The sequence below is a fragment of the Lissotriton helveticus genome, chromosome 7, assembly GCF_964261635.1.
Source record: "Lissotriton helveticus chromosome 7, aLisHel1.1, whole genome shotgun sequence".
In the NCBI taxonomy this organism is placed as follows: Eukaryota; Metazoa; Chordata; class Amphibia; order Caudata; family Salamandridae; genus Lissotriton; species Lissotriton helveticus.
In genome coordinates, this window is record NC_136068.1 from 665,932,805 (window position 1) to 665,958,761 (window position 25,957).

Here is a 25,957-nt window from a genome sequence, read left to right on the forward strand (position 1 = left end):
TGAACCAGGTGGCTTTCTTGCTAGGGTGGTTGGTGGAGGGTTGTTTGATCAGGGCTAGGATGTTGGCGCAGTCGTCGATCCACTGTCTGAAGTTTCGGGCGGCGGCGTCTGTGTCGGTGGGTGGGTTCTGGGTGAGGGGGGAAGTCAGTTGGTCCTCGGTGACTTTGCTACAGCAGCGTCGCAGTAGTTTTGGGGTGTGGTGGTGCATGGTCGGTTTCTTGAAGGTTGAAGTCTATGCATTAGTGGTCCGTCCAGTGGAGTTCGGTGGTGTGGGTGAAGGCGACGTGGGTGCTTGTGGAGGAGATGGGGTCAAGCGTGTGGCCGGATGGTGCGGGTGGGTTCAGTGACGAGTTGTCGTAGGCCAAGGTTGGCGAGGTTGTCGATCAGGGCGGTGGAGTTGGCGTCATTGTTGTTCTCGAGGTGGAAGTTCAGGTCCCCGAGGAGGATGTAGTCCATGGAGGTGAGTAGGTGGGTGCTGGCGAGGTCCGTGACGGAGTCGCTGAAGAGGGCCCAGGGTCCCGGAGGTCTGTAGATGAGTGTTCCTCTGAGGGTGGTGTTGGGGTGGGTGTGGATCCGGAAGTGAAGGTGTTCGGCGGTGTTGAGGGAGTCGTCTACGAGGGTGTGGACCTGAAGGGTGAACTTGTGGATGATGGCTATTCCTTCTCCTATCCCGTTGGTGCGGTCTCTGTGGGAGATCTTGTAGCCATCCGGGATGGCTATGGCGATGTCAGGTGCCGAAGAGGCCTTCCATCAGGTCTTGGTCAGGAAGGCAAAGTCTGGGGCGGCGGTGTCAAGCAGGTCCCAGAGCTCGACGGCATGCTTGCGTGCGGAGCGGGTGTTGAGGAGTAAGCAGCGGAGGTGGTTGGGTCCGGTCCTTGGGGGTTTGGTGGTTCTGTCGCAGGGGAAGGTGCAGGTGTGGCAGGAGAAGGGTCCGTGGGTGCGTTTCGGGGCAGCCTGGAAGCAGCGTTGGTCTCGGCTGGTGTTGAGAGCGTGGAGGAAGTTGGTGTCGTATCGGAGTCTGTCGTTGTGGGGGGTGCGAGGGCCAGTGGTTCTGGCGCTGGGCAAGGTCTAGGTGCGGACAGGCGCAGACAGGCTTGCGTTTGGCATGCCTTCGGCGTGCCACCGACGCGCCCGCTGCGCGTCCGGGTGGCGATCGTCATTTGAGGTAGAGAGGGAGGGAGGAGCAGCTTGGAGGCGGGAGCGGGGTGGCGAGGGAGCGTGGCCGCAGGAGTCAGCGGCGGGGAGAAAAAAACACGGGAAACAGGAGGCAAAAAGGGAGGAGGGGGAAGGTGGACTGGCGAGACTGGAGGAGCTGAGTGGCGGCAGAGGAGGCGACCTGGCTCGAACGCATACATTAACTTTAACACATTTTTCTTGCTGTGAAGTAAACATACTTATTACTCTTCAGGTTCTTTGGCTTTCCAAATCTTTCTACCTCTGAATTGCTTACTAGCATCTTAATAGTTGTCTAGGTCAGTAACTCTTTCCTCCGAGTCTAACTGGGCATGTTTTACTCTTATGTATGCACTGGGTAGATGTTGGTGTCAGTGATTACTTTGATTGACTAGATGTCTATTTCTAGGTTTCTATTGGACCAACCTCACTTCTTCTTACTTTACACACTTTGGGATTTAACATTACTCACACATGCTTTAAAATTCTTTAATTCTTTTAAAATCTTTTGGGAGCACTGGCACACGAGCCCCTTCCGTTCCAGGGCACATGAATACAAATGTAACTTGTATTCTTAAAACATGTATGTAACTCTAAAGATACACCTGAGTGATTATATGTTTATACACATTTACAGCCTTAAAGAAGTCACTTTGGGCCAGATGTAGGAGGCCAAATACCGGTCGGTAACGGCTGATTTCGGCCGTTACCGACCGGTATTTGGAGTTTCAGATGTAGGGGGCCTTAAATTTACCGATTCGGTATATTTACAGATTCCGTAAATTTACCGAATCTGTAAATTACCGAATCGGTAAATTTACTGAATCGCTAATTTGTGAAGTAGGTGGCACTGAAAACAGTGCCACCAGCCCTTAAGAATTTGTTATTTACCATGACATACTATGTCATGGTAAATAACGAATTCCTATGTACATGCACATCTGTGCATGTACACCTGTGCCATGTGGCACACATACATGCCCTTAGGGCATGTATATGTGCCACATGGCACACAAGTCAGAATCAGGGGTGCAACAGGGTGTCAAAGTGACACACTGTCCCCCTTGCAAATACGGTAATTTTACCGAATCTGTATTTACCGATTCGGTAATTGACATTGATTCCTATGGGCCTCAATGCCCATAGAAATCAATGGCAATTACCGAATCGGTAAATACCGATTCGGTAATTACCGAATCATACAGATTCGGTATAAATTACCGAATTTTTTCCTACATCTGATTTACCGAATCTAGAATACCGAATCGGTAAAATTCGGTATTCTAGAGTCAGATTTACCTACATCGGCCCTTTGTGATGAGACACGTGTCAATTGTTTTTATGCTGTTTTCAACACGTTTGTACCGATGATCACTGTTACTTAGCTTTTGTCTGCAACAAATTACAGATTTAAAATTCTACAAGAATTCTTACTTTATGGACTGAATTTGTTTGGACTCTCATTTAATACATTGGTATTTTTGTTTATATTGTTTACACAGAGGATCTTTTGACCAATGTGTGCTGGCACCTCTTGCAGTAGAGTGCTGGATACCACAAAAGCACCAACCGAACTAACCTGCTGCTGTTTGAGTGATAGATACCTCCACATAGACTTGCTGTAACTTGAAACCACTTCTACCAATTGAATTGTATTTATGTTTTTGCTTTGTTACCAATTACACTCTCTAAAGTTTAGCTGTGATGATAGTGTTATTTTAAGCATTCTCCGAATTACGTACAAACAATTCCCAGTTCGTGTGCACGTGCATGACAAGACCTCTGGGGCTGACGGCGACTGACTAAAGTCAATGTTAGGGTCATAGAGGGTCTTTGTCTCAGTTTAAACAAATGTGCACAAGTGAAACAAGTTGGGCCTCTCTTTGTGCCCCACCACCGGCAAGACGATTACAGCTGGGGTGCAGGACTCTCCCAGCGATGCCACTGGCAGAAGTTGTTTTGTCTGGCGATGCCACTCATATCTAGTGGTGTTTGGGAAGAAGCACGGGAGAAAGAAGAGATAATACAACAACACTCACACTCGTGTGATCTGATCTCTGATGAGGCCCCATGCTCTTTGTCCAACTATAATACATGGTCAGGTCAGGAGCAATGAAATCGCAAGGAACAGCTGAAGAGATGGGCCTTCAGTGGGTCCACTAGTACAGATATGTACGAAGGTTCAACCAATTGCAACCACAAGCACAAGTCCAGGGCACCCTTGGAAGTGCACCGGAGGTAGCGGAACACAGACTGTATGCAATGAAGCCAAACAGACCGAAATGGCCGGAACCAATGCATATCATGTCCTTGAAACAACGGTGCACCAATGTTATACACAATGCACAATGAGGCAGTGCCAGCTCCATTTGATCTCGAACTGGGACATCCATTGAGAAGAAAAAATATTGAAAGCATTATCCCTTAATATCAGTTTAACACCTTAATACAGTAATCAGCAACTGAAAGGTAACCTTCCCTCGCGTGATTAATGGTCTATCACGGCTCGGCAACACGAGTGGTAGCGTTTTTAGTCACTTTTAAACTGACCGAGCTACAAACTATTTTTTATTAAAATCTACAAACTATGCAGATGACGGCAAGTGTGGCAAATCCATAGTTACGCAGAAAAAGTTGCAGAATTGCTTAATTCCAGGGGCTTCTAGTTACACTGAATTACCTTGACCCCCAAGGGAGGTTATAGCATGCCTACTGAGAGCCCTAAGATATAAACTATGTGCCAGAAACATAAACTTTGCATTCCATGGAAGAAACCCTAAAAAGGGAATTTTTACAAGTGAAACTGTATATGTTTTTATGGTAAATGACAACACATAATTACACTTTTTGTGATACTAGGAAGGAGAATGAATGTTAAAAGGTACACGTTTTGACAGAGAAAATGTTTTTACCTGAGGAGAAAATAAATATAAATATATTTGTTTAGCACATTCGGCTGCCTGCCCCAAGTGTCGAATTGTATGCTAAGTCCAGGCTTCTGTTCGACCGATTTTGTGAATGGCAAAAAAGTGTAAAAGAATTTTCAGGCGGACCTGTACGGCTGTAAGTATTTTTACACTGTCTGACATGAGCTGGGCCAGGAGTGGGACTTCTGGGTGGGGTTCATTGGTCCAGAAGCACACCACACCCCAAACCCTGAACCGCAATGAGTGTCTTCAAGTACACGAACATCTAGCAACAGGCTTGTACAGCTATAAAACTTTGTTTTGCTTTACATATGTCACGTTCAAGGGTGATTTCAAGAAAAGTGCTCGTTAATTTTCAGTGACAAGTTTCAAAAAAATGTTTATCCATGTCACGTGTCAATCAAAAATGCACTTTATACTTGTGCATACTAGAATTTTAATAGGTTACAGTGTCTTCTCAATTGAATAGTTTAATTTCGATTGTTTCCCATTCTCAGTGCACTTTCGGCTCTAAGGTCATTTCTCAGTTGGCATTAATCAGCAGAACTTCGGTGCACGTGTTGAAAAGAGTGTTGCCAAGTTTCAGTCATTGCTTTTCTTTCACATCTTTAAAAGTATAAAATGTGTTGTGTGTAGGCCCATCGATGATTTTTAAAAAAAAACTCGGAAAACCTTTCAAGAGGAATAACTTCAGCTATGACGACTCCTTTCGGTTCCTCCCACGTTTCAGCATCTAGGTGCTAGAAAGTGTATACCTATGCTGCTGGGGGCAGTTGTCAACTATACTTGTCTATGTTGTGAAAATGTGGTGTTGTGTAACGCTCTGACTCAAATGCTCTATGTTGACTCGTTATCTTTGATGTGAACTTTTGCTGTTGCAAAGCGCTCCAATACCTTTGGGTCTAGCTAGCGCTATATAAAACTCTCAAATAAATAAAACAGCTCTGGACTGCATATGAACAGGCCTTGCCACTGACATGGTGAATCTACACAGAGAGCAATTTAATCCATTAAAGCCACCTTAGTGATGTGTGCCAATTACAAACCACTTTGATCGTTTATCGTGGAGTGGTGTGGCTCACTAATTAGAGGCGGCAGACCCAGAAGCAGAAGACGGCCCGGGACCAGGGTTCAATTCCCCACGCGGCAGGGTCGTGGACCAGGGTCAGTGGACTCGATAATTCTCACCTCTGTGCCTACTCTAACCAGGGATCACACTCGGCAACTTTGGGCATTAGCATGCCTCATCTCCACAACGGCCCCCCACATACGCCGGGGATGCCTAGTTTCACCTTGGAGATACCCAGTAGGGACCATCTCACAGGGAAAGCCAGGACGGGTTCCCCAGCGGTCTATAGCGCAGAGATACTCCTTCGGGAGTCGATTCTAGCACGTTAAAAACCCACAATTAATTTATTTAATTAATTAATTGTGACATTATGTGCTGGACTTTAACCTCTGGGCCCAATACGGTCAGATATGAGAAGCCATGTTAAAATATTCCTTTTCCAGGCCCATGTAGGGACATGAATAGGGTCAGCTGAGAGATAAACGAAGGTTGCCTGGTTGCAGAGCCCATCACTTCCCCTGCAGCCCACCTAACCTCTATGCTCCTGTGACATCAGGGTACAGTCTGATGTAACCCCCTACACACCAGTCAGAAGGTTGAACATCCTGTCTTAGAAGGTTCAATAACAATCACACTCCACTAATGAACTATATGCTATCTACACAGGCAGCGAAACCTTGCATGTGCAGTCTGTATCTAAGAGAGGCCCATCTCACCACAGGATGACTGGAGTCAGATTCTTACACCTAGAAATACAGGCCAGAGTTCACACTAGAAAACAAGTAATGGCCCGGAATTTGTGGTGTTGCCAACGAAGTGTCCTTGACTTTAAAAATAAAATAAAAATAATAATAATAATAATAATAATAATAATAATAATAATAATAATAATAATAATAAATGTAATTAGCATTTTCCATTTTCGTGGTGCATTCACAAAGTGTCCTCGACTTTACTCCCTCGCTAGTCTGCAAGAGAGAGAACCTTGGCAAACTTCTCAGTGAACCCAGATACTATTGAATGCATCCTGTGCGGATCCAGACTTAAGGTGAAGAGAAAAGAAATTACACAACTGCTGAGCTGTAGATTTATTGAAAAGACATTGGTGAAACACTGGATGAAGCAATACTCAACACCTTCAGAGCAGGCTTACATGCCAAGTCAGGGATGTCCAACGTGAGCACAGCACAGTCAAAGGTGCAGGATGGACACTAAGTATGGAAATGGAGTCAGTTTATGTTTATTGTGTAAGTGCATCATTTGTAGGCCGCAAAGCACTGCTAGATGACTCCCAACTCAAAAAGTTAAAAGAATGAGAAGAGAGGCAAAGATTATGTATGAGAGTCTAGGTTGGTAGACTAAAGGTCGGGAGAGAGGCAGAAGTGAACAAACAGTGTGAGGGCGGCGAGGGTAAGAAGATACAAATAAACATTAAATAAACAAGTCTTCGCGGCTCGATGCTGTTTGGGAGGTGGGAGGGGAAGTAGGAGAGGGGGGAGTGATAGGGATGAAAGGACTAGCGGCCGCATGCTGGCAAATGGTGACCTGCAGAGCGCGTGAATGGGAAGAGCGCTGTGGGAGGTGGGAGGGGAAGTAGGAGAGTGGTGGTGTGTGATGTGCACGTGGGGGCGGGAAGCAGCAGCCTTTGAAGTGTGATTGGGGGAGCGGCAGCCTTTGAAGTCTGATGCGAGGCACAGACAAATGGTGGTTTGACGTGGCTGGCCTCGTGCATGCGCCTGTTTCACATGAACTGCATCTAATCCGCCGTTTTGGTAGAATGTTCTTTTGCCCTTTCTATAATCTCGCCAGCAATGCGCAAGCGCATTGGCTAGGCGAGACCTAAAAAAGCTGGGGTGGAGGGGGCCGAGGCAGTTCCCACGCATCAGAAGTCATCAAAGTTGATGAAATATCTAGAGTCCATCCGGTCTGTCTTTGGCAGCTCAGCAGGTTTAGTCAAACTTGATAAAGACTCAATCTGTGGTACATACACATAAACCTTGTTATTTTCTAGGACTCCGTATTGAAATCTGTACTTCTGTACTCATTGACTGCACAGTTGTTTTTTTTTAAACAGGTAGAAGACATACTTCATTCTTGTTTACTGTTGTCTCTTGTTCAAGAGAGCATGCTTCATTTATAATTAAGGCTCTGACCTGAACCTCCTGTATGGCAGCGAGAGGAGAATGGCAGCTACCCATGAGTCCACACAGCTTACTGTTGAGAACTGGGCACATAGTGTGATTGGATCAGATCAATCGAGACAAACCATTTGTCTCGACATCCGGCCAGTGGTGGTAGAAGTACTGTTTGTGATCCTTCAACAGCCAGGACAGGCACTCTGTAAGATGGCCTACATTTTTTCTTGTTCACAATCTTTTCTCGGACCATATCCCTGACTTTTGAGGTCCAGCCGGATCTTGCCAGAGCTTCCTTTGCTCTCTGGTGGTGGTGCGTTTTACTTGGACGTTGTTTTGTTCATCCTGGAAGTCTTTTAAATCCTGTAAAACAACTCAATGTATGAATGACTTGAGCCCATGGCTAGCATTCTTTCAGCTTTGCCACCTATTCCAAAAGCACCTTGTGCTTCCCTTAGCAACCTTTTGAATCTCTGAATCCATTCTGGCTCCAATGATGAAGGTACTCATGACTGCACACATTAATACAAATCACACACTATAAGAGTTGGGAATGCTGGCTCTGCTAACTACCTCTAAGGTCGGTACCGGGCTCATGACAATAATTTGTTTCCCTTGAGACAGGGCACACTCTCTCACTACAGCAGTCTGTACTGTTGTCATTATTTTTTCAGTAAATACAAAACACATTTCAGCATTTGTATGTAAATCTGAATTATGCGCTATCATTACTGTGTCACCTTATTTGAATGCAACATATATGTACCCTAATGTACCCGTGATTACCCGGATAAATAGATTTGTTGTGTTTACACATGTGTGCAGGTGTTCTGAAAGCTATCATATCAGCTTGAACGAAACGTAAAGTTTCCATGTGTTCTTGTGTCCAATGTCTGCTTGAAAATTCTGAGCATAAGTTGTCAAATTTTTTTACTCATTCTGTGTAAATTGGAATGTATGTTCTGCCAAAATTTAAGAATCCCAATATTGATTGTAATCTTTTTAGAGTCATTGGAGGTTGAAGAAATGCATATTTTACAAAAACATGGGTAACTAGGCTTTTGCCCTTACTTGGCAACTTGCATCCTAAAAATAGGACCCTGAGGTGGGCAATTCTCAATTTTTTTTTATTGAATCTGTAGCCCACGTGAGGAAACCCCAAGATTTTGTGGTTTGCTGTGGTCAAGTGTTCTATAAGGTCATTGTCTGTTGAATATATACCATCAACATATCACAATGACTGGTCATCAACATTTTCAAGTAATTCTGTGACTCTGGCTGAAAACAGCCCAGGGCTACTCTTAGACTCCTGAGCTATATGTTAGTTTTGTTTCTGAGAACCAAATGCAATGAAGGCTGTCAAATACGTTCTACCAAGTGCTATATTTTTGGCAGAAAAAAACATTTGAGATATCTAGTTTTGTTTTGTATTTATTCTACACAATGTTATTCACTAGTGCTGCACTGTGTTTGTATTGTACTACAAATATGCAAGTAGCTGAGTTTAAGTGTCTGTAATCAAACATAATATGATATGATTGATTTTGTTTCATTACTGGAAACAGAGTATTATTCATTGATGAGGTGCAACCTTCTATTATACCTTGGTATTCTAGTTGTTCTAGGAATTCCCTAACGTGTTGTTTAGCTGTTTTAATAGATATTGTCTTTGAGTTTATGAGGTTGTCCTCAATGGTATGTCATGATAAGGTGAACCATCATCCCACCCCATATGGTTGTGGGCATAACGGAGAAGCTAGCACTAAAGCCCCCTCCTTGGCATACGAGTGTTAAATCGATTCTGGATCGAGGTTGGAAAAGGCTAGTAAAATCACTGTTTTCCCCTTTGGGCAATTGATTACGAAATCAGTTGGCCAATCTTTTTCGGCAAAAGAATATTGCATCCTTGAGTGAGCTCCTCCCAGAAGAGGACATTACTGAACCTGGGTATGTCCCTCTCCAACCGTAGTTGGATTTCATATTAACAATGTGGAATGCTTAACCTAGCATCTTGTGTTTCCACTGTGATACACTTACTCAGTTCTACTTCCACCAGACAATCCATCAGGTTCTGGTGAACTATTGTGACTTCTGCTGCGCTGTACAGCATTGTCAATGGATATTCCCCATTCAGAAGCAAAGTCTTTAAAATCCAGGGCATGCCTGATCTTAAGTCTGGCTACCTTCCTCTTTTTAAATTGAGGTTTAGATGTTTTAGGCTTTTATTCTTCCTTAATTATGTAGTCACAGGAGCGTTGTAAGTCCTTCTTTTGTTTCACTTGCTTTTCTGATCTGTGCTCTGTCCGTTTTCCTCTCTTGGAACATTTATCAGATGCATACTAGAAGGAACGAGAGGGACATGTATCAGTATGCTGATACCTGTCAAGTGGTTTACATTATCACGGTTCTGCGAGTTGTAACATTTCTCTGTAGATTCCTGTGTAGGAGACCCACTCTGTGATATTGTTTTATCATTATTTTTTATTTTATTGGCCGACTTCCTCTCCGTTGGAGAGTTGGGTGCTTGCTTAGAGTTATCCTTTTCAGCATTACTCTTCAGTCGTGGTTTCCCAGCTCTGGTTCCCAGATTATCCCTAGCCAGCGTAGCATAGGTTTCTTAAAAAGTTTTAGGTAATTTGCACTCCTGCTCTGCAGGAGGCAAATCCCTTAAAGGTTGGTGTATAGCTAATGCTGCTGCTTCCCCTTTAATGTTAGTCAACATTATGGCACACATTGCAGCAAAATCACCCGTGAGTTTAATTCATAAGTCTAGGGCAGGTGCTGTCCCATGCTCATTCTGGACCTGTTTCAATATGTCAAGTGGAACTGCCAGTGAAGTGGTACTATGTATTCTGGTATATACTGCAACAAAGACCATACCCCAAGTAGCACGTTCCTCTACTGGGGGATTCATCCCCATTGGCAAACAAATGGTTAGTATTCTGTGTTTTTCCTGCAGGCCCACATGGGGAAATACTGCTTCAAGCTGATTTGATTTTTGTGCAATACAAAACAGAATTTCTTTCCTCTTGGTGGGAACTTTTCCCATACCTGCATTCAATGTTTGTGGGCTAATGGCTAGTGTAACCAATTGTGGTAGTGCAGCTTGAACTGCCAGCAGAGGGGTAACCGTTAATGTTTGCATTACGCAATGTGTAAGGCATCTGCATATTAATACTAAATTATTGTATAATCCCTGCAGCTGGGCTGCGGTCAATTTATTGATACCGGAATGTGGTGTGTATCCAGCCAAGACTGGCCATGTCTCCCCCTCATTGCGGAGTGGGCCTGCTCTCATGTTTTCCTTAGTGTGGGGAGGGCACCTTTAAACCAATTAGCATGTTCTTGGTAAGCGAGAGGGAGTTCCGTGGCCTCATATGGAGTGTAAATTTCTGGTGTTTCACCTACTTCATATTTGTGAAATAACCACTTTGCATTATCTGAGGCTGGTAATTTAACTCAGGAGTAAAATACCTCAGTTCTATATGCTTTGTGTGCCTCTACCGCAAAGGTATCGTCCCCACCATCTAGTGTGAGACCATTTTGAAGTAGTTTCTGAGTGACAGTATGTCTACAGTTTTCAGAGATGTTTTGTGCCATGTTCTGTAAGAAATTATAGAGTAGGCTAACACAGTGGGCATCAGATCCTTTCAAGCTTGAACAACCTACAGTCAATACATAGGTTATACCTACTCAGCTGAGGATGATATTCCCTACCACCACAGACAACTCCGGTTAAAAGGTGTGTAGGGATCTCTGAGAATGAACCATTGAAATACTCAGTTGATCCATACAAATAAGAAATTAGCCAATGATGACAACATTTCGGCTGACTTTGAGAGGTCCCTGCATGCTGAAGCTTTCAAAAATGAAATTCCAAGGTTTGTAGATGGCTAAGAGCAGATCCTAGGTCACTGAATAGTGAACAGTTTGCTTACGGGGCAGTAGCAGCTTTAAACATCTTGCAATATGGTTATTAATGTATTTATGTGTTAATGATGATTTTGTTTTATAAATGCTTTGTCCAATTAATGCATTCTCTTCTGTTCTTCTGAATCTTTTCTCAGAACCTCCTAGATGAACTGTTGTTGGTAAGAAAAATATATTTCGTACATGTAGTTCCTGTCATATTCTCTTGGAGTTTGAACCTTTTCACCCCGGAACGGCCTGTGTGTCAAGTGTGTTAGGAATTTCAAAATCATGACTGATAGAGACTCCAGTCATAAACAGAATGGTTTGGAAGGGACAGGACATTTTGAGTAATGTGCATTAGCAAATAGTATTATTACACAAATGTTTAACATTGTTCACAGTTCAAAGTCAATAAAAATCATTTCAGCATGCAAACCCTATTCACATGTTGATATCATTTGTCTCTGGTGAAACAATACCTCCAGCAGTCATCCACCATCCACAGTCAGCAGGGAGCTGTGTGAGGTTAGTTTTCACAACAACACCATTAATAAAATTATCTGAAGGTGGAAGTGGGCAGGGCCGGATGTGCATATGGTATGCCTCCATGCAAACCCCACCATCAGTCAAGGTGGACTGAGTAAAGAAATTCAGGGTAGCTGGAATACATTTTTAGATAACCCTGGCCACCTTTACTGAGCTTTTTGTAATTGGTAGTGGCTGCCATGATGCAGCACCTCCACCCTCCACACAGCAGTGAACTCCCAGTAACAATCTTAGAAGAGTCAGTGACTAATGCCACTTTTGGTGGCTCCTGTGTCTATTCATCAGATGTTATAAATATGTTACATTATGGTGGATGTATTTTGATGGTGTACATCACATAGATTATTTTTTTCAAATCTTACGAAACAGTGGTGTGCTAGTCAGACCATAGGGAGTTGCGTTTTAGGTCCATCTCTAGACGAGTGTTTGTTGCTATTTTATTCATAGTTTCACATGGAGTGTGCATCAGAACACTGACTAATGACAAATGGATATTTTCTTTTGTCTCCTAAATTTCAATAGGATAAAATTCTGGCTGATCCGGTAAGGGAGCTGTACTGTCTCCATAAAGAATTTCTATACCTTTATTGTGCTATCAGACATTTCCTAAGTAAAATCTTTGAGTGTGATGTGTGTTCAGATTGCAATAAGCCTGCAACAAAATATCAATGATTTTACTTTTAAACCTGTTGGAGAAGAGTATGAAACTACAATGAGCTGAATTATTTCGATATGAACATTCTTAGTTTGTAATGGAAATTAGTCAAACAAAATGATCACGGTGAATTGAAACATGACTTCTTCTTTAAGGCCTGGTAAATAACTTGATTTGAACAAACCATTGAGATGTGGGGGATTTGTCTTTTTCTTTCTGTTGATATATTAACGTTTGACTCTCACTGCCCTGGATCAATAATTGATTCTATACTGTGTGATACTTTGAGCAGAATGTAAGAGGCCCCTGTCAGGAAGACCATCTTCCAGTGCTGGTCCTTGGACACTGGCAAATTGGTAGATATGGGACAAGCAACAGCTGTTGACTGCCGCCAACAGATCAAAGTCTAGTGGAGGGACAGCAATTGTGCATACATTGGTCATTCCTGTGGTGCAAAGTTTGTTGTGTTGTACATGACTATCTTATTCAGTTTTAAATAAATATGTTAAGCACACATTTGCTGTAAGGTTTCTTTACGTTTAAGGTTCTGTAGGGGGTAAGGCATGATGGAGGGGCTGGTTTTAGGCATCTCAATAACAAATCCAAGTCTTTGTTTGTCTGGAGGCATCTGTGTGGAAGTGAGTTATAAAAGTGGTGTTCAGAGCACCCTGAATTTCAGAGAGTCATTTGCTCAGTCTTCTATATAATGGGAGTGAGTTCCAATGAGATGCTCATCTGCAAAATGTTTGATGGCAAAATTAGTGGGTTAACACTAATTTCTGGTTCGTAGATTGTAGACTTGCAGTCGAATTATGCAGAAGAATAGCTTGGACAAGTAGTCAGAGGACCTGCTGTGTATAGCTTTGTGAAAAGGCATTGTGCTTTGAAATTTGTTCTGGCCTTTACAGGGAGCTAGTGGAGGGCTTCGAGAATGGTCCTAATATGGTCACGGCAATTTAGGACAAACAGTAGTTGGACAGCTTTGTTTTGAGCATTTGGAGTTTGATGACTGATTTTTTCAGCAGACCAATACACAATCTATTGTGATTGTCAAGGTGGGACATCACAACAGCAAGCTTAATAGCAACGTTCAGAGGATGAAGAGGGCAGGAAGGGCACCAAGCAGCAAACATAAATAATATATGGAATATTTAGAGACAGTGTTTTTCTGTTGTATAATATAGAGCTAACTGTTAAACAAGACTCCATAGATAGGTGTTTTTGACACAGCTTGAGAAGGGGAGAATCAGATCAAGTGAAGAGCAACTGTTGAGGGCTAGTCATCTGCAAGAGAAGAATCTCAGTTTTTACCCCATTTAAAAAAAGTTTCCATCGTCAGTGATGAACATGGGAGGGGCAATATAATGTTGTGGATTGGCTACTAAAGTTGCCATCCCGCTTGTGAAGAAGTTGTGTGTCATCCACATACATATGGTAGCCAATATCATGGGGGTGAGAATCTTCTTCAGATGGTACATGTAGATATTAAAAACGTTGGAAAGAAGCCTGAGCCTTGAGTGCCACCACTTGTAATGCTGATTCCTCTGGACATTAAAGTATCCAGTGTGAGTTTGTGGTAGTACAGAAAAAAGATGGTGCAAGTGGGTAACTTAGATAGCCAGCACCTCTGTTATGTTTGCATATAAAGCAGATATTGTCTCACTACATTCAAAGCGTGCTCAATGTCTCAATACCGTGCCACCCACCGTATCACACAATATATGTAGAAATATTCCGTATATATAAAAGACCAATTAAGCCATAGACAGAGCACAGCATATACAAGTAAACAGCTGAGTATCCACGATCAACAAAATTGTTTATTATAAAAAGATTCAATGTGTGTTTAATTCAGCAAGCAATCTTCATCACAATTGTTCAGTTGTTCTAACAATGTTACAGCTACAGCCAACACGTGTTTCGTCACCCACTTTCGAGTTTTTCAAGGCTGTTGAACAAGATCATACACAATATTTTATATTACTTGTATTCAAAAGGAGAGATATGACAAATACAAATATTTTCCTTTTCTTGGTACTATCTCTATTATGCTAGTTTAGAAGTCCATCTGCTCATACCAAGTGAAATTATGCAAGTAGTAACAAAATTGTGTATATTAGAGAACATCACCCATGTGCGTGAATCAAAAAAAATGTCATAGCAGCTAACAGGCTGTTACGACACTATTAAAAACACCGAGTAGTTAGAAGTGGAATGAATAGAAAAGGTTCTAGAGAGAAGCCTTAAGCCCCAATCATGCTAAAACCAGTAAAAAGAATGTTTAAGAATACCTCCACAAGTAGATGTAATCTAGAAGTAGAAAATCTCATTTATCATAGGAGGATAAGTTTGTAAATTCATCCGGAATCCTGCTCTCCAGATCACTAAAGAAGATCCGTCAAAATAAGTACTAGTATTAGTGAAAAAACAAATATGTGCGTCATATACCCTTAAAGATGTAAGAGATGATAACCAAGGACGACCCATGCTTGGAAGAATACTGGGACATTATAACGAAGCAGCAAGACCGTAAATTGTACCATCAGCTTAGAGTAGGTACTCTACCACTACGCTGGCTAATGAGCAGATGGATGAACACAGGAAGTGATAAATATCCATTTTGTTTGGATCAGGTTGAAACGGTTGATCACTTCCTTGTTGTCTGCCCGGAGTATCAACAACCAAGACGCTTGTGGTTAACACCTGTCTGTCGGTTACTAGGAACCAGATCGGCGCAGGTTGCAAGTAGAATCTTGAAATCTGACACCTCTACTCCAGTGGTTATAGGTGTAGCGAAATTTGAAAGTTGGGCCTGGGTACTCCGGATCGTAAAATCAGTCCTTAATTTGTGGTGCACATGACATCATCGGTCAACCCAGCGGAAGTAGGCATCCCACAGGGGTTAGGGATTTTTGACTGATTGGGATTTTATTGTTATCCATTTTGCTGTCAAAGTCTTTTGCTACTTGTATATTTAAATTGTTTTTAACAACTTTTTAACTATTTTATATCTATTTATATTTTATGTATTAACATACTCTGAACTATCAACTTAATTGTGTATAATAAGGATGATTTGTATAGACTCTTGTATTTTATAGTATGTATTTCATGATGAAAATTCGAAATAAAGACTTTTTGACTGATAATCACTAAGTTGTTTAAAAATTCGATGTTGGCCAGAGAGTCAAATTAATAAACCCAGATTTCTCTGTCCTAGCGTGATACTTATTAGGTACAGTATCTTCACTGTTTCCACATCATTTGCAGTAGCCCTAATAACAACGAGCATCATTTCCTTTGTGTGTACTAATGCTCTGTATATTCTCTCGAACGAGTTCTAAAAAACCCAGTCACTCACTTGTTTGAATAGAATCACAAGTGTGAAAAACAAACTTGAGCGTGGTACATAATTAAAGTGTTATTATTGACTCAAATATTTGCACTTACTCAGTACTTCGTATTAATGTAGTATAACTGATTGCTGTTGAGAGAAATTGTCCCGTTAGGAAAAAAGGCCCGAGTTTGTACAAAGCAAACATCCCTACCCTCGACGGATCGGGATGACTACACAAGCAACACACCCTATTCCTCCAAGAATTTCCGTATTATGTAGCGTTAGCAGCTCACCTCTCGCGAGCGTGTTCAATTGTAGCACGACATCTTACCATGAAAAGTTGTTAGTATCCGGTCCACATTTTCACTCTAAGTAAGGAAGGTATTTCTCGCGCTGCATTAACCGTGAATGTTTTGAAGCCTCCATCTCCTGACGTGTTGTGCCGTAACAACACGATACAAAAGGGGATGATGGACGGAGCGTTTGAACAAATCAATCACTCACCCCCAGTCAACTGATCTGGGTTTAATCCATCACCATTCTTTAGTTCACTCAGCCACCCCAGTTCAGACATGGCTATATGCAAATCAGTCTGACCCTGTGCCTTATGGGAACAGTCCAGCCCGAACTGCCAAGCCATGTCTTCCCTGGACCGGAAACAAGCATCCTGGGACCGGTTTCGGATTCATAATCCTCATCAGCCAGGCTATCTTGAATCCAGTGGCCAAGTGAACAAGGGACTCACGTCTGAGTATACCCTGCCACACTTAGGGCGAACAAAGCGATACAAAAGGGGATGATGGACGGAGCGTTTGAACAAATCAATCACTCACCCCCAGTCAACTGATCTGGGTTTAATCCATCACCATTCTTTAGTTCACTCAGCCACCCCAGTTCAGACATGGCTATATGCAAATCAGTCTGACCCTGTGCCTTATGGGAACAGTCCAGCCCGAACTGCCAAGCCATGTCTTCCCTGGACCGGATACTCAGCTGTTTACTTGTATATACTGTGCTCTGTCTATGGCTTAATTTGTCTTGAGTTTGTGGTAGTAATGGTAGAGGAGTGAAGTAAACCTGGTAAATGGAGCTCCAGTAATGCCGCAAAAGTTGAGAGCTGTTTGGGAAGGATATGTTGATCAATGGTGTTTAATGTTTCCAACATATACAGGAGCCAGTAGCTTTTCCCTAATATTTTTAACATAGTTATGGTATCCTTTTGGGATTTGAAAATCTAACTGGAAAGTAATGAACATGTATTCTTTCTCAGGGTGGGATTAGGGTGAGTGGCAGACCATAGTTTTCAATGCATTGACATCAAAGGGGGGTGCAGAAATAGTCTATAGTTTGTAAAATTCACTTGATTTGCAAATCTTTTTTAAAGATGAGAATGATGATATCATGTTTGGGGGGTTTAGGAAAGGATTCACTGGGGAAGGAAAAGTTAATTATTTGCCCAGTGACAAATTGTCGTAGTGGTTGGAGGTTTTCTTAAAGGTTTTAGGTTTATTTCTCACTTACGTCTTTGAGGCTGGAGTAAAGTCTGAGAGAGTGGGAGCAATGGGTATTAGAGGTCATTGGGACAATGAGCTGAGGTGGAGATCTCTCTCTTAGAGCTGAGATATTATTAGTGGAATAGGAAAATACGTTTTCACAAGTTTCAAAGGAAGACACCTCGAGTTTTAACAGAACGTAGTGAGTTACCATCGCCTCGAATATACAAATAAATATTTAAGTGAATTATTAGTGCCATTGATGCAAGATCGAGGTTATGCCTTTTAGTTCTAATACAGGCTATCTTCTTTCCCCTTGAATGAACTCTGCAGACCATCTGTTCTATAGGGAGTTTTGTTTTGTTCCGTTGTCTTTTAAGAGCCCTACATTTGCATTACAGATGCAGGATTTTGTCTGTGAACCAATTTTTGGATTTCATTAGGACATTTTAAATGTGGAGTCCTGGACTGCAATGTCCAGGGCAATTGTGATTTTCCTAGATCAATGGAGACCATTCATGGATTCCAAATGGGGATCATGAATATTGAGCAGTAATTGGAAAAATACTCATGTTGTATGCTGTTAAGAATCCTCCATGAGTTCAGGATGTGAGGAGTCATGTGCCGGGTTTATACCTAAACTCGTTAGCAATGCAGATGCTAATGACATCACAATCAGACCAGGGTAGCTTCATAGGCATTCAAAAAGTAGCATTCGGGGTGGTGGACAAAAGTAGGACTGAATCATTTTCTACTAGGTTGTTTATTAGACATCGAGCTTTGGGAGAAGCCCAAAATATCCATCTCCTTTCGGAATTTGATGTATTATCAGACCAGATTTAAAGGTCTCTCAGTATATTGGTGCAGTTAGATAAGGGCAGAATATGTCAGGCAAGATGAAGTAGATCAGAGGGAAAGGACACAAGGCAATCTTTAGCAGGATGGTACATCACTGCAATGGTTGACGGTGGACTAGTCAGCACTCTACAAAGCTACAAAGCAGGTAGTAGGAAAACTCAAATGAGGGATTGGTATCTCCTTTACAGAGATTAAATCACGGTGAATTTAGGGCCACACAAATCCTTCTACTCTTCATCCTACATTAGGATGTTATAGTTAGGAAAGAGGATGTAATTTATGTCAGACATAGAGGCATCTCTGAACCATGTCTCTGTGATGGCTGTTAAATGGGAGAGAGGTCAAAGATTATGTCGTTAATGTTATAAGCATTTTTTTCAGCAAATCCCAGGTTTGGCAGTATGTATTCTCTGTCGCAACAGCGACGGAGTATACATACTGCCAATATGAAGGTCCATCCACCTGATTTAAATGCAGGCAGACCTTCAGTATGACCATGGAGAAGACTACTCTGTCTGCACCCTGGAATCCTCCAATGGCTCTGGGGAGTGAGGGCCCTTAGAGTAATGTCTACATGTCCAACCACCCAAATTGGATGGTGGACATGTAGTCATTTCTTTACTGTTTCTTACCACCAGGTAAAACCTGATGATGAGGAACAGTAACATTATTATTATGCTCCCCAGCCTTTGGAGACGGTTCCCATGGTGATAAAAGCACTACATTTTTTCTTTTCGAAAAGAAGATACCTTTCAGGATTTTTTTTTATGGATTACTTTTGGTGCTGTAGTCCTGTAGCACAGAGTAATATGCATTGCATGAACCACCATAACTGCAGTTCCTGGCATTGCTTTTATGAATGATAGCCTGCTTGGCGGTCATTTATAAATTATGTGGGCGACCTCTCCACCATACGGATCGAGTAATTTCCTTCACTCCCGTGGCAGAATGGCAGGCTAGGCATGGCCCTTGGTCTTAGAAGGGTTAGTGGAACGGAGAGGGGAGGGTGTAAGCTGTTGGAAGATGTGGTGGCTGGGAAGGCAGTAGTGGGGGTGAAATGGTTAACAAATGAGGGGATTGAAGTAGTGGCAGAGTGTACATTAAGATGGGAACTATTTTTTTCAAACGCATTGAGAAAATTGTACTCACATTTTAGAAGGATCGATTACTTGCCTTGTGTCATGATCTTGCAACTGTTGTCGATGTTAATGGGCAGAGTTGATGGTATTGAGCATGATGAACAGGCAAGCTCCTTGCTACGAGGGATTAATGATATTGACTTAGTTTGATAAGAATGTTGGAGTGTATCTATTCAGACAGAGATATCAGTTGTGTAGAATAGCTGCCCAGTAGTTTTTACATACTGACAGAAGTTCTGGTGGTCAATTAAAGTCTCTAAATGTGCAAAGAGTCCTTAGGTTTTAAGCTTCTTTTTTACAAGTCTAATTGTTATAGAAGCTGGGTTTGTTATAGCATAATTGTGTGGCCAAACGTTGTGCAAATGGTTCGCTGGTGTTACAATGAGACACATTATGGCATAGGAAAGGAGTATAGCAGACAATTGATTGATGGCAAGATTCCCCTCATATGGTCACAGTGATGGATGGAGAAAGAGGCTGTGTATCAGGGTTTCACCTTTCTGAGAAAAATGTTTCATTATGAAGTTCTGCTATGGCTATGAATTGGCATATAACAACAGTGTGAACAAAAGTCCTGAATTTTAGCTTAAACAATGATTTGCAACAATGATCCAAAATCGTTCTGAGAAAACCATCAGAAGCATACAATATTTGAAATGGTTTTGAATTTTCAGTGTCACATATGATATTTTAAATGTAAAAGACAATGCTACGTGAATGATAGAGGTCATGCAGGCGAGGCACACTGGATATATGGTGACCCATGAACCTATATCAACAAGTGATCTGCATCAGGAAAGGCCTTATCCAAGATAGATGGGTGTCATGAGATGCTTCAGGCAGTAGTTGGTGGGAGGAAAGGCTAAAGAAGATATTGGCCTGCAGTCATCATCTGCAGTTGGACCAGCTAGGCCCGGATGGCCCACTGTGCTCGGGGGTGGTTGTTGATGATGTTTACAGTACTATCTTCATTATCTAGTAGTGAGAGTTATACAGCCTGATTCATCAATCCCCCGTTTTGCAAGCCCCTAATAGCGATTCATAACGAATCGCTATTAAGGACTTGCAAAACGGGATTCATGTAGGAATTGCATAAAGAAATGCGATTCCTACACATTCCTTATTTGCGATTAGCAAGTTGCTAATCGCAAATAAGAAATAACTCCCCATTCGTTCATGAATGGGGAGACATTCCTTATTTCGAATAGCAATTTGCTAATCGCAAATAAGATAGCGATTTCAAGGGTGCCAGGGGTGTCCAAAGGACACCCTGTAGCACCCCTGAAATGTAATCTACATTGGAGTTGCGCACACACATGTCCAAAGGACATGTGTGTGTGTAACATTGAAAAGAAAAAAATGCACTAAAGTGCTTTAATCTATTTTTTCGCTATTTACCACGAAGTCAGACTTCGTGGTAAATAGCGGCCAAATATAGCGAAAAAGCTATTTAAAATTGGTTGATGAATTGCATTTAAGGAATCTCTAATAGAGATTCCTTAAATGCAATTCCTCGCACAATAGCGAATTCTGTAATAGCGATTATTGCATTTGGGATGATGAATCCCAAATGCAATAATTGCGCTCGCAAAGGGCCAGATTCTCAGAATCTGGCCCTTTGCGAGGCGATTTTCGTTTCATGAATCAGGCTGATAGTCCCTTGGGATCTTAGCTATTTTCCTAGAGTTGCACTCAAATGGAGGACACATTTTAACATTTTGGAGGTTTCTTTTGTGGATCATTAGTTCTGGTTCCTTTCCAGCTGAGGGTTCTTGATCCTCTGCAATTGCCCGGGTTGGAGGAGTCTGGATTCTCTGCTATCCTCTTTTCCTCACTGGAACCCATGGGATTCCTATGGTTGGGCATGTGGTTGGTTCCTGAGTTCATGGGTGCTGCATGTCATTTTTGGTTGATGCATTTTTCAGACAGAGGGTGTTCGTTCCTTGATGGCTTACTCTTGGGATATTAGCTTAACTTCAATCATAAGTCGATTATTTTGCACTTGATCAATTGGTTGCCTAATGACGATACGGTTTCTATCATTCTCAGCCTTGCTGGTACATTAGACTGTGCTGCTTAGTTTAGATGGGAACTCAGCCTTGGCCTTCTCCAACCCTGCTGGTGGATATATGAATGACTCTCCCTCTCTGGTTTAGTGAATGTGGCTTTGGCATGTACCATGATGCCTTGTTTCGTTTCTGGGTCAGATGCATACCTGAGACTCTTTGGACTTAGGACTTCTTCGCAGTGTAAGGCAGTAATGAGACAGCTGTAAAGGTGGTTATGCTACAAGTGCTTATTAGTAACCTTCATTATCCTGAAGCCAGTCATCTTCATCTGAGTCCAACGCCCTGGCTGCCCTCTGTTGGCTCCTGCTCCTCTGGCCATGCATTTGCAAACATGCTATGATTTGGGAAGTGGGAAGGGAGTCGCCTTTGTATATCCAAATAGGTCGAATTTGACATTTAAAACACATAGGGGCATATTAGCAAGCTGAAGTATCGCCGCCTTTTCGTCGAATTGTGCTGAGAAAGCGGCGATACTTCCAGCGCCCTATTAACAAGGGCATGCTAACACCTGCCTCAAGCCCACTTTGCATGTTAGCGAGAAACATCGCTAATGACATGCAAAGTGGGCGTTCCCACCTCCAACCACATGTAAAATGTGGTTGGAGGTGGGAACACCCTATTACCAAGGCAGGCGTTGGGAGAAGAAGACCTGCGATAAACTCGTTTATCGCAGGTCTCCCAACGCCTGCTCTGACCAGGTGTTAAGGCATTGATAACATGGGGGTGTGGATCATAACGCTGAATTCACCCCCCCATATTATCAAGGCACACATTAGCGCGTGAAAACAATGTGTGGTGATCTGTTCTAGTTGCCATTTGTTATGATTCTATCACTAGAATTCTATGATGTAATATGTAGTGTCCTCATGATCTGAGTGTTCCTATGCTCTGTCATTCGATTCCCTGTTTCCCTGTGCGGCAGTTGGAGCTGCTCTTCTCCCCTTCAGGTTGGACGGCTCTTTTACATAAATAAACCTATGACCTCCTACTTCAGTCTGCGCTTCGTCCTTACAATGGCGACAGAGGATGGTCAGCTGCTTATCTGATTCTACGACGAACATCCGTCAAATACAGTAAGAATCAAAAACAAGAACAATCAGCGCTCCGCGCTGTCAAACCGATGATAACGTCTTCTCTACAAGGAGTACGTGAGTACCTTTTTCAATCTTTATAACACCTGCCGTACTCACCCAGAGCCGTCTCAGCCCAACTCAACAGCGCATCACCCAATTCAGCGCGCGCAGTCATTTCAGCAACTACACATACCAGCGTTAGCAATTTCCTTTTATTGAATTGTACAACAAACTGATCTTCGTTTAGAACCTACTTTGACTTTACCGCACTACGCACATCCATCTTGCCGGTTCCCTTCTCTGCGAACCACCTACTCGTTATGATGACGTCCTAACGGATATAGACTCAGCGTCATCACGCTACAAACGCCGGTTGCCATTGACGACGACGCCCACGCTTGCCATTCAGCTACGTCTCATCTCGCTTTCACGACATGACGTTCCTGGAATACTAAACGTCACAAAGCCTCAGCACAAAAAGACTCAGCTGCAATCTTCATTATCGTCACAAAGGCGCACAAAAAAAAAAAAGAAAAAAAAAACTCAGCTGCAATCTTTATTATCATCACAAAGACTTCCTCTTCTTCATTACAAAAAGCCACTATTTTTTTTTACATATTCTGTGCACAGCCAATTAAGAATACCACATCTTCGCTGATGCACACAGCTACATGTATACAAATTTCTGCTACTACTAAAAAGAAATTTATCACGCTGATGTACACAACTTTCACATACAACGAATAATTTACATTCAATTATCAAAACAACTACGTATTTACACAACCTTCAATTTATAAAGTAACTGGTATGCACACAATGTTCATCTTTTAGAGCAACATCTTCACACTGGTGTGCACAGTTTTTCTTCACGCTGATGCGCACAGCTTCTCAACAAGTTAAAACAATTTTAATCACTTCTATTAATAAGCAAAAATAGAGAATTTCACAATGCAAAGTGTTACTGCTCCAGCTCCATTTCTCCAGACTCCTGGTGATCCTCCTCTCGAATGGAAACTTTGGTTGAGATCCTTCATGGCTTATTTAGGTGCCATTGATGGCCTAAGATATCGTGCATAAAGAAAAAAGAATCTCATGTATTATCACCTTGGCGTAGAAGGTCAAAATGTTTTTGATCATTTACCCCCTTACACCCCACCCCCTGGTGAAACCCCAGATGAATTTGAAACGGCCATAGCCAGATTAGACAAATATTTTGTCAAAACCAAAAACATGGTAGTACATCGATACAAATTTTTTACTAGAGTTCAAAAGCCTGAAGAAAGCATTGACACTTTTGTAACTGCTTTGAAAATTCTTGTCTCCAAATGCGAGTTTGATAATTTCACCTCACAACTTATTAGGGATCAACTCATTGCCCGTTGCTCTTGCAAACAAATTCAAGGAAAATTATTATCTTGCAAAGATCCATCTTTGGATAAAGCTATAGACATAGCTAAAAGTATAGAATCATCTTTAGAAGATTCTAAACAATTAGAAGTTTCCCTTTCTAATACATCCATTTCAAGTACTGTCTCTACTAAAATGTCTACACCCATCAAAACACCTAATTTCATTCCTCGTGACTCACGTGGTTATTTTAGAAGAATGGGTACCAGAAGACCTTTCATACCTAATAGACAATTTAGTCAGAGTACTTTTTGTTTCAGATGTGGCTCTTCTTACCATGTTTCTAATTTCAAAAATTGTCCTGCTGCTAATCAACAATGCAGTCAATGTGGCAAAAATGGTCATTTCTCAAAAGTTTGCATGAGAGGTAGAAGAGGCAATGTGCGATGTGTTATAAATGAAAATGATTCTTCCTCCGATGTAAATTCTCCAATACTTTTCACTGAATATCCTGAATGTGATGTAACTAATCAAGAATATGTTGTTGTAGTAAAAAATAGTGATGACTCCAGCTTTACACTTCATGTTCCAGATCCTGAAGTTGACACTATCATTGATAATTATCACATTCAATTACTTGTAGACACTGGAGCTCGCATTACTATTGTTTCTCATGACAAATATTCTCATTTTTGGCAAGACAAATGTCTACTTCCTCCTGACATTCTTACTGTAGCTTTTGAAGGAAGCAGAATTAATCTTTTAGGATACTTCTGGGCAGAAATATCAATTTTCAATAAACATATTAAAGGAAAAGTTTATGTTGCTAAACGAGGCATTAACGTCCTCGGTCTCATACATCAAGCTGAATTCGGTATTACCATTAAACCTGGTTTACCCAATCCTGTATTTATTGAAGGGTACAATCCTTCTTGTTCTAAACCTTCACTTCCTGTTCCTGTGTGCAACATTTTAAACGACAAATGGTGGGAAAGTAAATATGAGAAAATTTTTGAAGATCGTCTTGGCAAAATCACCAACTTTCAACATTTCATTAAAGTTAAAGACAACATTACCCCGATCAAACATAAACTTAGAAATGTCCCACTTAGCATTAGAAATGATTTATCCAAACATCTTAAGTCACTATGTGAACAAGGAATCATTGAGAAAGTAGAATCCACACTATGGCTTTCTCCCATTGTTTTGGCCAAGAAGAGATCTGGTGATCTTAGGATGTGTGTGGATTTGCGCAGTCTCAATGAGGCCATCTGGGTTGATGGTTTTCCCCTTCCCCGTATTGAAGATTTAATAACTAAGGTGGGCTCTTCCACTTAGTGTCCTCATGATCTGAGTGTTCCTATGCTCTGTCATTCGATTCCCTGTTTCCCTGTGCGGCAGTTGGAGCTGCTCTTCTCCCCTTCAGGTTGGACGGCTCTTTTACATAAATAAACCTATGACCTCCTACTTCAGTCTGCGCTTCGTCCTTACACAATGTTTGTTTTCATGCGCTAATGGTCCATATTGCCGACTGTCGCCGGATTTAATTTCGCCTACGTGTTGCGCATTGATAATTACGCGCTAACATGGCAAAAAAATCGAGCGATAGCCGGCGATATGGAAATGTGCAATGTGCGTTATATAACGCACATCTAGATAATATGCCCCATAGTTTATTTAGGCTTGAAGAGAAGGAACTGACTTTTAAGGGCAAACAGTTTGCATGTCATCAGAGTGAAGATTGACCCTGATAGAGTGAATGAGGACCGATATGAAAAAGAATGAGATGATAAGTGATGTAAAATTTAAATTAGTATCAAAACCTTTTACTGATGATCTGAAAACAACCAGCATGGAAATTGCTTTCGGGTAAAAAGCAAAGACAGGCTGAAAGTGTTACATGTTTCCTGGGATATTAATCACTAATGATTGTGAGGCCCTACAAGTTCCATCAAGCAAATATGTAAACCAGTACCCCGAAATTAAAAAAAAAAACGATTTTTATGCTACAATGGCAGCATGACAAGTGTTCAGGTGCTAGCAACAAAAGGGAACCATTTGCTGATTAGGTGCCATAAAGTAACAATTCAGTTAAGAACAGAAATAAGCCCTCACCAGAGGGGGTTGGAACATTTAAAATATCAACGTTTTGTTCATTCAACGGCGATTGTTTGTTTTATGTAAACATTGCCATGGAGGTTGTGTTAATATGCTGACTAAT

At 41.8% G+C, this 25,957-nt stretch overlaps 1 protein-coding gene across 1 annotated transcript in view; it reads left to right on the top strand.

Moving 5' to 3' along the window:
- LOC144769218 (uncharacterized) overlaps nucleotides 1-25,957 on the top strand; it is a 228,048-nt gene that overhangs the window by 166,951 nt on the left and 35,140 nt on the right. Inside the window, exons 8-9 of the mRNA XM_078653258.1 lie at nucleotides 11,372-11,395; nucleotides 12,285-12,305. Coding sequence (XP_078509384.1) covers nucleotides 11,372-11,395; nucleotides 12,285-12,305 — 45 coding nt within the window. The remainder of the gene's footprint in view (nucleotides 1-11,371; nucleotides 11,396-12,284; nucleotides 12,306-25,957) is intronic.